The sequence below is a fragment of the Pocillopora damicornis genome, chromosome 9 (assembly GCF_964200805.1).
Source record: "Pocillopora damicornis chromosome 9, jaPocDami1.2, whole genome shotgun sequence".
Taxonomy (NCBI): Eukaryota; Metazoa; Cnidaria; class Anthozoa; order Scleractinia; family Pocilloporidae; genus Pocillopora; species Pocillopora damicornis.
In genome coordinates, this window is record NC_142678.1 from 20,641,645 (window position 1) to 20,653,431 (window position 11,787).

General features: G+C 40.1%; 1 protein-coding gene across 1 annotated transcript; it reads left to right on the top strand.

Annotated features, from left to right (window-relative positions):
* The first annotated feature begins 867 nt into the window (after nt 1-867).
* LOC113666619 (ankyrin and armadillo repeat-containing protein) lies at nt 868-11,762 on the top strand. The gene is made up of 9 exons (XM_027182406.2): nt 868-3,694; nt 4,749-4,904; nt 5,615-5,896; nt 6,733-6,977; nt 7,346-7,495; nt 8,194-8,653; nt 9,289-9,529; nt 10,050-10,102; nt 10,771-11,762. The coding sequence occupies exons 1-9, from the start codon at nt 1,210-1,212 to the stop codon at nt 11,028-11,030; spliced, it is 4,332 nt and encodes a 1,443-aa protein (XP_027038207.2). The 5' UTR covers nt 868-1,209; the 3' UTR covers nt 11,031-11,762.
* The last annotated feature ends 25 nt before the right edge of the window (nt 11,763-11,787 follow it).

Sequence of the window (11,787 nt, forward strand, 5' to 3'; positions counted from 1 at the left end):
ATCTTGTCCAATATTTCTGCCGATGAAATATCGATAATATCTGACCATGTCGGTTAGTATTTACTTGTTGATAATCGGTAGCTTTTTCAAGTTGGCTTTTGCATAATTGTCATAATTGTCATTTTCGCCTTTTTCGTAAGCGTGTTTTACAAAATTTAGACCCTATTAGACAGTAATCAAAGTGATGAATTCATGGCCCTAAGAATAACTGGAAATCGAAATAAAATAACAACAGTAGTGTAAGACTGAAGACTTGAGATCAGTCAGTTGAACTTTCAAATAAACGATTGTGTATATACATCCAGATTCTCGATTGTCTCATTTCACCGAAGAGGAATTAAAAATCGAAAAAAGCGTAGCTGAACGGAAGGCACCCAGGTGTGCTTGTGACCCTGGCTCTCTGTGAGAAATCTTATACTTTCAAAAGCCAAAAGAAAACTTCTTTGTAAATTATCGGGCAAATATATAAATACTTCTGCCACGGATTGGCAGAAAATAAATGTATCTCCCAAAATCCCCTTCTTCCCCCACGTCACTTCTCTAACGGTATTGTCGCCAACAAACGCGGTGCCAAATACGAACTCGAAGTCACAATCACTCCTTTGCAAGAGAACGAAAACAATGCTGACTAGCCATGAAAAGCGTCACGCTCTTATATTAATATCTTTATCTTCTTTTCTTCGATTCAAACTATAACAGTGTGAAAAGCATGAAACAATAACAACAACAACAACGAAAACGAACAAACCAAAAAAATAACCAAAAAAATAAGGTTCCTGAGTTCGTACACTCTCCCGCCAAATTTGACTTTGTTCCCAGGCCTAAACTGTCCGCATTTTGAGTTGCCACGGAAAAATGTAAATTAGTCGGAGGCAGTTTATGAAAAATACTAAGCAGAACTAAGCATCAACCAGGTGAATGTACGACAACAATGAGCGACACATCATTCCAATTAGCGTCTGTTTGGGTGCGTTGTTAAGGGATTTACACCAGCGCAACAATACTTGAAACATTTTGGACAGAGAATAAAAATATTCGCCTCCGCATCATCTATTTCCGAATTGAAAATGGTTTTCTATAATCGAGTGATGGTTCGGACACGAAAGGATGGTTCTTGATCCAAATCATATTGACTTGTAATACTTTAAGAAGCTTTTTCCTACTAACAAGTTGTTGATTTAGGCTTACGTTACCTAATTCACCTCGGCGATGACCTCTGTGAGTTCCACTGTTACAACCGGTCGGCGAAGGACTTCTAGTTCCTCTGATGTGATGGCGTCGATGACAGCTGCGAGAGCTGCAGCGACATATTTCGACAAAATAGAACGTTACGAGTTGCAAGAGACACTTGCTTATACTTCAAGCGACTGGCTGCTTTCGACTGAAGACACGAGGATTTCTGTTGAACCGCCACGCGGACTGATCGCCGGGATTCAAATCCCGAGTGATTTCAACAACTGTTTGATTCTTATTCCTGAAGAAGAGGGCATCGAACCGTTGGAATTGCGAGAAATGCATCAGATCGTACGTGAACTGGTCACGGGAATTTACATTTTGAATCAAACGCCGTCGATTACTTTGGAAGCGAATTACGATTGCAGCACATCATGTCAAATTCCACCAGCTTACTATGACACGCGAATCGGCCAGATATTGACAGACGTAGATTATATGATGAAGAGTCTTTGGCACGGGGCATACTTCCCAAAAGATAAAAGAACTAAATTTGCTGAGCGATGGAGGCAGGCTGTGAATCTAAATACAACAACTGGAGAGCCAGAAACACGAAGAAGCTTGCAACTAGTGTGGACAGAGGCTGGTATTTTAGATTTGGCTATAGATCCTGAACTGACTGAAGCATACAATTCAATCCCTGATGAAAACAAAGATGACCTAGATGCTACTGAAGAGAAGAAACATTTTATGAAGCATGTGGATGAATTAGCGCTCAAACTGACCTTATTTCAAAACACTGTCACTCAACATCAAAACATATTTTTGACAGATGCCAATTATCACATTTCAAGCATTGTTAAGTCAGATAAAATTGATCTTCAAAGTTACGAAAAGCTGCAGAGAAGGCTTGGAGTTCATCAAGAGTTCATCAGGAACACCCTGCTTCTCAAACCAGACATAAAACGACAGCTATGTCTGCTTAAATTTATTAGTTTCATGGTGCCATTTTTGATTGCAATCAAAAAACGTTGCAAGGTTCCAGATGTTAACAAACTTCTTCCACCATTTACTTTTGAAGAGTGCAAAACTGAGCGTGAATTTCCACCTCTGATCTTGAGACCTGAATTCAAGTGTAAACACTTTGATCATTCAGAGAAATACTTTCATTTGCATGGTGGAATTTCCTTTGTCCGTGAAACCCCACCTGCTCAGAAAATCTCTGCTGCAATTGTTGCAGAGCAAGAAAATCTGGAATATGTTGCATCTGATGCTTATAACAAAATAATGAGCTCAGACACAGTCATGTTGGAAAGCTACCCAATGGCAGCAATTGAAATTGATGGTAAAAGTTATTTTGTGCTGAACATTCACCTGGAGACCTTTTACCCTGTATCACCAAAGCATCCATTGTGGATACATGCACATTATGATGAAATTGTAAAATTGAAACCTAAAAGGCTTCCTGTGCATGAGCTCCAGATTCATGAGCAATTCAAAAAAAGATATGGCTATCAAAGAACTGTGAAACTCAAACAGATCCCTGCTGGGTTGCAAGCAAGTGCTCATAGAGGGCTGGTCTCGATATTTCACACCATGACTCGTAGATTGCCACCATCACGTCTGACAACTCAAGACTCTTCTGGTCTGTCCCTCATTCATCATGCAGCCATGTTCAACAGACCACAGATTATTACCATGCTGGTAGTAATGGGTTTTGATGTAAATGTGCGTCGCTACAATAACATTTCATCACAAGGTGTAAGTCCGCTACATCTGGCAGCCAGATGCGGTGCTTTAGACAGCCTTGTATGCCTAGTGACATACAAAGCTGACGTGGTGATGTTTGACAGCCAGGGATGGGTGTCTGTTCACTATGCTGCCTTTTTCAACCATGTTGACTGCCTTCTGCATCTAATTCGCCATGAACCCAAACTACTAGAACTCAAGTCCAATGATGACTTAGAGTCCACTCCAATTCTTTTAGCTGCATCCAGTGGGGCATTGGACGCTGTGAAATGCCTGATTGAGCAGGGAGCACAGTATACCTCTATAGACAAGGAAGGAAATGGAGCTGTTCATCTTGCTGCTCTTCACTTTCACACCAACACACTGAAATATTTTATCAGCTGGAATAATGATGATATCCCAGTGTGGGACCTCCTTGTTGGTATGTTGAAGTCTGATGACATCAAGAGGAAGCATAGTGCCGTTAAATGCCTGGAGGTCCTGTCTCTTGCAGCAGAAAACAACTGGAAATTCATCCTGATGGCAGAAGGTGTTCCAGCCCTTGTTGATCTTCTTCGACTTGATAATGTGGAGCTACAATCTCTTGCTGGGTCTGTTTTGTGCAACATTGGAAGTCACAATGAGGTCAGGGTAGAAGTGTCTAAAGCCAATGCAATTCCTGTTGTCGTCAGTCTTTTGGCATCACCTGTTCCCATGATCCACTCTCGTGCTGCTGTCATCCTTGGAGACTTAGCTTGCCTTGATGTCAACCAAGGAAAGATCTCGGAGGAAGGTACAAATATGATGAGGGTACACAATCCTGAATAGTTACAGTTGAATCATATTGAAAATCATCAACTTTCCAATTTTTTTGTTTAAACCACAAAACATCTTTATGGGTAGTTATACACTGTACATGTACATGTAGGTGACATGTTTCCTTTACAGAGAGAAGTTGTATTATCTCTGTATATGTCTGTGGAGGGAATTTTGTATCCTGTCAGGGTTGATAACCCTTTGAATCCCAAGAGTGACCAGCATCTAATTTCTTCTTACAATGTCACCCCTGAATCACGCATAAAGGTAATGAGAAAAAATTAAATGATCACTAACTTAAGATCTGAAGCTCTTGATTGTTAAACAAATTCTCCTTGCCAGCACCTTAGGAAAGCTATAGAGGACAGTATGAAGAATAAGCATAGTGATATTAGGGTGTAATTGAACTACATTGTACAATCATAGTGGGTAGGCTGAAATAAGCTTGCTTATTGCTTCCCATGGAAAATAACCAACTATGCTTCATCACAAGGTTTTAAGACATTACATTTGTTTCTTTTAGTCACAGTCAATCCTTCATGTTTAATTTGCAAGTAAAAATGATATCAGATTAGATTGACTTCAAATCATTTTGTTTTGTATTTTCCTCTGAGCGCTTCATTTATATCACTATTTACAATAGTCTCTAAAAGTTCAGGGAGATAATAAAAATCAGATTGACCCTCTACACACTAACATCATAATGCATATTCTCCCTATTGTTCCTTACATAATTATTTCCTGATAAGAAGTTTGTTTGAGGATCAAGAGCTGCTTACTTTAGTTGATGATCATTTTCTTTATTCTGGTGACCTTAAGGTTTGATTCAGGGGAGATATAGTGTGGAGAAATTAGATGCTGGTCACTCTAGTTGTTAATAAGGTATTGAACAGGTGTACTTAGTATCTAATATAGCAGTTTGTGCCCTCAAGTGGATCTGTTTATTTCTTAATCTTTTAGGGGTATTTTTTTATGATTTTCAGACTTCAGCTGTGGTATACATGTATTTACATTTTTAAAATTTTTATCAGGTGGAATACAATCACTTGTTGTGCTCCTGGACTCTAAACTTGAACATGTGTTGGTGAATTGTGTCAATGCACTCAGGGTCTTGTGTGATGGTAGCTATGACAACCAGACAGCTGTAGCCCAGAGTGGAGCTGTGGACACCCTAACAGAACTTCTAAGTAAGAAAAATCTATTGTCACTTGGTAAATTGTTTGTGTGGATATGAAGCTGCATGGTAGATAATATCGACCATGCAGCTCCATACAAAGGAAACAGGTATTTGAACAAGAATACAATCAGAGCAATCACATGTGCTCTGTCAGGACTGAATGAGAAATTGCTGTTCTCAAAAATGATTTTGTCAGTTTCCAAAATCATGTGCAGTGTGGTAGTTACCAATTTTTTTGTGAGAAATGGCGAAGTTGCTAATCTGTTTTGTTACTGGCCTGCTGTAACAAGCACATTCAAGAGCCATTACAATAGTAGTGGTATACCCATTAGATAAAGGGGGGGGGGGGGAGGGGGATGTGAACAAAAAACTGTTGCCTCCAACAGGAACAATAAATACAAAATTAGAGAAATCTAGAAGAGGCCTTTTGACGAGGAGGGTGCTTATTAACCCTTTAACTTCTATGAGAGACCACAACAGAATTTCTCCTTACAGTGATCAATACAATAAGCAGACAAGTGATGAGATAAAGAAAAATGTCAACAAGGGGATAATTAGTTGATCTAATACCAAGTTCTCCAAACTAACATCGTAAGATTTGTATGGTAGACAGTACAGAGAATTAGCAATAAGATTTTTGCACTGCAACACTTTACCAGTGAGCCACAGGGAACTCAATATGGAGCATGGCCATTGATATTCAGTCTTATTACTGTTCAGGTGCAAAGTCAAAGAACCTTCAAGCAAACACTGCAGCATGCCTGAGTGCTCTGACTAAGGACCATCGAGAAAACCAAGATCTGGTCGTAGCCAAAGGAGCTGTTAAGCCACTAGTGTCTTTAGCAAAGAGTACCAAGACACTTTGCCAAGTGAAGGCTGCAAGTGCCTTAGAATCACTTGCTACCAGTAACCCAGAGGCACAAAAAGAGATTGACACAGCTGATGCCCAGAGGCCTCTTATTAGACTCTTGAAAATGTGGGCCATTGAGGTCAAAGAACAAGGTATGCACATTATATTTGTAACTTACAATAGAAGGGTTCCTATAGTTTGGAAAAGGCTGAAAATGTTGATGATTATTAGCCCTGTTGTTTCAGGGGGCCCCATTGTCATTTATTAGATTCTTGTTTTTAACAAGTACTGTAATTTTACTAATGTGGTGATGTTAATCACCTTTCTCTTAATGAATGGCAAATTTTAAATTATACTGTGTAAGCAAAGTTCTTCACCACATCTTGTGCACAGCTAACTAGAATATTTCACAACTACTACATCAAATAAAACTACTACTGTTCATAGTGGAAGCAGAGATGCATTGGGTGTTCAGAAGAGTTGTACTTAAAAAGGATTATTTCATTTGAGAATAAATGAGAGTTGCTTCAGACAATTTCTCAGTAGTTAAAAAAAATTAATAACTGTAACCACGAACAAAAAAATGAATCAATGTATGAATAACAAATAAATAAACAAATAAATTATGTATTTTATGTCTCTGTGAACACATCACTGAATTGGTATTTAAAAAGTAAACCACACTTTCTATCGGTTTGCCAGTTAACAAACCATTTGGGATGTTGGGAAAACACTCAAAAAGTTTGTTTACCATTCGACTGCACCTCGTGGTTCACAAACCTTTCTCATGTTCTCCCAACATCCTGCGTGGTTTAGTAGCCGGTAAACCGATAAAGAATTGTGATTAATTGCTCAAATGAGGCAACATATATGTGCCATGTCCATAATTTAGATCATTGTGTCCCCATATCTTAAAATGTCTTGCTGTAGTCAGACTGCGCAGGTCCATGAGAGTTCATCCATTTACAGTTTATTCTTTTACAATCAGGTGCCAGTGCTCTGTGGGCTTTAGCAGGCGTCACTCGGCATCAGCAGCAGCGTATTGCCAGCATGATTGGTATTAACATTCTAGTTGATATGCTCATGCTGAAGTCTGAGACTCTACAGTTTATTGCTGGCATGGCCATTATTGCATTAACCACAGAGAACATTGAAAATCAGAACAAGATTGTGACTGGAGGAGGAATACAACCTCTTGTGAGGCTCTTGAGGTCTCAGAAGACTTCTGAAAAGGTTAGTTTAAGTTACACGTCTTCCTGATGTTGTCAAAGACAACGTGAAATATTTGTAAAAAGCATGGGAAGGAGAAAAACCTGAGTTAGCTTTTTGCATCCGAATGATAGCCAGTTCTGTGCAATCCACCGCAATTGCGGCAACCACTAGTTGAAAAAAAGAGTTAACATGACTTTATTTTTTAATTACTCCTGAAATGTGGTGATAAAACAGCTGACTTCTGGTCAACTTTTTCGATTTTCTTCAACCCGTCGATTACCGTTGCAAAAAATTAAGACAAGATACAAAGAAAAGCAATGTTAACTTAACTAACAAAGTAATGGCTCCGAAATGTTTTAGTCTCTAAGGCAAATGTGGTTCTTTTGTAGGTTCTGTTGATGGTGATCCGCGTGCTGGGTATCCTGTGTGTTGGCGTGGCTCATCAATCTAACAAATCCACTCAGCTTGAAATTACAAACGCTGAAGCTCTTGTTACTCTTGTGCATCTCCTGCGTACCTCAAAAAAGGCGCTCATTCAGGTAGGTTTTTAGCGCATTTCAATAGTGTTTTGATCGTATAGTCTGGTCCTTTGGGCGAGAGTAGTCCTGGGAAGTTGTCGATGAGGGTGTTAATCGTATAGGCAAAACTGGTAGATACAATAGCCAATTAGAAAATGTCACCTGCAACCAATGAGAAATGAAAGGGAAAAAGGCGGGCTGCCTGAAGCGCGGGAAAACACCAAGTCGCGATTGGTTTTTGTCCCGAGTGCGATTTGTCGAGAAAATGGCGCAAGTTTTCCAGACCAGTCTTTTAGAAGGGTCTTTTAAACCTATGTAATGGTCGACACGCAGTTGATATTTTTATAGTCGTTCAGAGAGGGTTGATATATTAAAGCGGAAAACAGGCTCGATAAACAAGGAAACGTGTCTGCGTTTACCCTGTAGGTTTATTGCTCAACTGTGATTGGTTGGTAAGTAAATCTTTTAGCAATTTTTGGTTAATTGATTTGGATTTAGGGACACGAGTTTTAGGATCGGTGGATGCTAAGCTGTTTCTAGAATTAGCTTATTGAGGTTTTCAGATGTTAGAATAACGAAAAAAGATGCGTTTGATTACAATTCTTAAGAATGGTGGACCAGCGCGTATTTTTTTTTCCAACGGTTAGCTTCAACAGTTAGCCTCAGTATACTTAGATTATTAGCAGACTGAGACATTTATGCCCTCATTTCGTTCACAGGTTGAGGTGGCTATAACGTTGGGAAAAGTCGTTCTGAATAATCTGCAAACCCAGAAGCTTCTGGCAGAACAGACGAAGTTTCGCGTCGTTGAGCTCCTTCACCATCTCTCTAACAAAGAAGAAACAGTTCGCCTCAAGGCTGGAATGGCGCTCGCAACTTTCGCGTACAACAACACTTCACAGCAGTACGCCATTAAAAACGCTGGGGGAATCTCGCTGAAGGCTTTTGAAGAATTCTTGGGGTCTGGGAATGAACTTTACCAGGCCCACGCGGCTTTTCAGATCATAGTCCTGGCACGTGTGATTGACAGTGATCAGGTGAACCTGACAGCACGAGGTGTGGAATTACTAGTGCACCTGCTCAGTTCTGATCAACAGAGTACACAGATACTTGCCGCCAGTTTGACAGCCAGCCTAGGTCACACTCGTGCTGGTGTTCCTGCGGCACTTATCACAGCCGGTAGGTTTACCCTTTTATCAGTGTCACCCCTAAATCCAATGTAAAGGTCATGAAAATAAAGGAAATGATCACCAATTTAAGAAGCTCCTGATTGTTAAACAAATTCTCCTTGTCAGCATCATAGGAAATGTAAAGAGAACAGTATGGAGAATTTGAATTCCAATATTAGGGTATGAAGGGTTAATACTGATACACAGTACAACGGTAAGATAAGTCTCCCCCATATTGTCATCTTTCTGTAGCAGATTTGCAACAATATTGTGTAATATATATTGTGAAGTTAATTTTGGAATAAGTGTAGGCCTTGTTTGAATGAAACTCGGGTGAGATACCATTGAGTTAAAAAAAAATTTACTGCTTGTCAAAATGTTAAAAAAGTTTTTTGAATCGTATTGTTAGTTTATTTTTGGTTGGAAAATCATGGTCAATATGATTTATGAAGTTAACTGAACAGTTACCCAAGTTTATACCACAAGGAAACCGTTTTGAACCATTTTATTATGAAAAATCAAATGTGAACTTTTCAAAAATTTGTATATGACGATTGAAAATTACATTGTATAAACCAAAATATTATCGCATTGCATTCTCTGTTTCACACCATTTTCTTTGTTTTTTTTCCTTGTACTCCTCAGGTTCAGTGGAGGCACTCCTCACCAATCTTTCCTCACCAAACGAAGAAGTCCGCAGCAGTGCGGCGGTTGCCCTAGGGTACCTGTCGTTCGACCGCACGGCTTCCCGTCTGATGCTGCAGGCGTGTCGTAATACTCCAGGTCTGCTGGAGTCGCTGGTGGATAACCTTGGTAACGGAAAGGTATCTATGGAGTTTATGGACGAGTGGAGGCAGACCAAGATGGTTGGACTGCCTTCGGCCAGGTATGCCATTACGTACCATTCTGCTTTTGATACCAAGAGTTAGGTCTGAGTTCTTAATTCTTCAAGAAGTAACCAAATAAGGTTGTTTTACTTTTGTTAAGAATGCCATGCTCAGTTCAAATAGTCCCCTCCAAGTTTTCTTTGGTAGTTTTTGACATGATACAGGTAGCGAAAGTTTGACACCACTGGAAAGAGCAGCATATAATCAGTTAGGCTGCCAGGTTCGAGAGCGACATGTTACTGAAAAACTATCAAAGATGCAAGACGCAAAGTCGCGAAGTTTTACGACGGAAAGTTTGAATATATGAGAAACCTTTGCTGAAATAAACAATAACGTGTCGGTCTTTTTTACCCACGGATTGATAGCGACAGTCATCGTGAACTCTCACGGAAATTGCTTAGATGGACGAGAAGGACTGGAACTTTGCAGCGCACCTTTTTCGCCGCAGTCTTTTTTTTTAAGCTGTCACCTCAATTTGAAAACTCACCATTACTTTACTTTCATTTTCCTCTACGAAAGTTTGGAGATTCACGGAGGGCCCCCGGTACCACAGAGATTACCACCTGAAGAACGTAAGTCTGAGCTCCCAATAGGATGCGTTTCTCAGTCCGTTTGTAATTTAGTCAACCTTTCAATGAGAGCTGGAGGTTTTCATTATATTTACAAATCAAAGAGGCCATGGCAAAACTGACATGCAGGCCAGGAAACGCCACTAAAATTGTTTCCTAATTCCTTTCCGTAATTTAAGTCATTGGATACAGCGCTAGTTCTAGATACTGGAATATTAATTTGGGGAAAGTACCTGTAGAAGGCAATCTTATGCTTGGTTTCATTTCACAGCTCCAGATGCGTCTCAGACGTTCAATTTATGATGAATTAAACGCGCCAGTCTGTAAGGAAATAGTGCGTTTCGCCTTCAAACTATTGTTTTGGCACTAGCACCACGACACCATTTTTCTGATCCAAGTATATCTCCTAAAGAAATGCTGTGCACACTTGTCACTGTTTCTGTTATTGTTTGGGTTTGTTTTAATGTTAGTTCTCCTGATCAGACCGTTTGCATAGAGGTTGTTAGAAAAGAGATTTTGCACCTGAGAAAATGCATTGGTGCTCCTCTGTAGCGAACTATGTGAAACAAGATACAGTTTCGAGGCTTCCTGTACTTTGTTGTATCGGGGTTTTACTCCATAGCCAAAAATTATTGTACAATTATCTGAAAAACGTACTGTTTTTCCTTTAGGAAAACGTAGACCTCGCACAACTCAAAGCATGGGTTCTTTCCGACGTCTTCGCCAGCAAGACATGAAAAGAGTGGCCTCGGCACCAGTGGTTGTAAACAGCTATCGCAATCAAGTAAAGGCTGGCATTGTCAAAGCCATGTTGCCTCGCTCTGATTCGTCGCACATGAGAAGCGCTTTTGGAGCAGCAGAGATGTGGCGATCCAAATTACTAACATCTAGGCCTTCGCTTGAAAAAGGATTATCCAGTAAGAATTCTTGACCACATACGGAACTTAAATGACAATTGGATGACAGGAAGAATTGCTGCTGTGGCCGCCATTATCGCAGTTGTCAGACAGTGCGTGTGCACAAGACATAGAGTCGTTGTCATGGACTTTTCAAAGTACAACTTTCCCGTTTTCGTAAATTCTTTTAGACAGAAATTTTGCCGGGGGTGTATGAAGAAAATTTGCTCCAAAAGCTGATATTTAGACCCCCCCCCCTTCCCCCACCTCAAAGCTAATTTTAGGTCTTTTTCATCACGCACGAGTTAAATTGCTAGCTCAAAGATTGAATGTTAAAGTCAAGATAAATTTATCTTATTAGTATCTCGCCAAACACAATCTAAGCCGATTGTCATCACAAATGTCCTTTGTCTGCCAATGTCATGCTCTACCCACCTTACCCTTGCTTCCAAAATCCAAGGCAGCAACTAACCATTTCACAAAACGCTTGCGCGCGCGAAAAACGTACACGCTGGGAGGCTACTACAAGCTTTCACGGACCTTCCAGGGTTCGTGATTGACGTGACAACTGTACATAAACTCTTGCTTACGTCGAAGTATATCGCTGACTTTTTTATATTTTACTCAACATTGCTTATGCCTTGCCGTATTTTTATTTACTGGTCCGAAACCTGGTACATAGGGTCATTCTTCTTTACGCACCCTGTGGAGTAGGAAAAAGAAAGAGAGAGAGAGAGAAAGAAAGAAAGAAAGGAAGAAAAAACAAAGAACACGGATCGAGCTTTCCCGTAC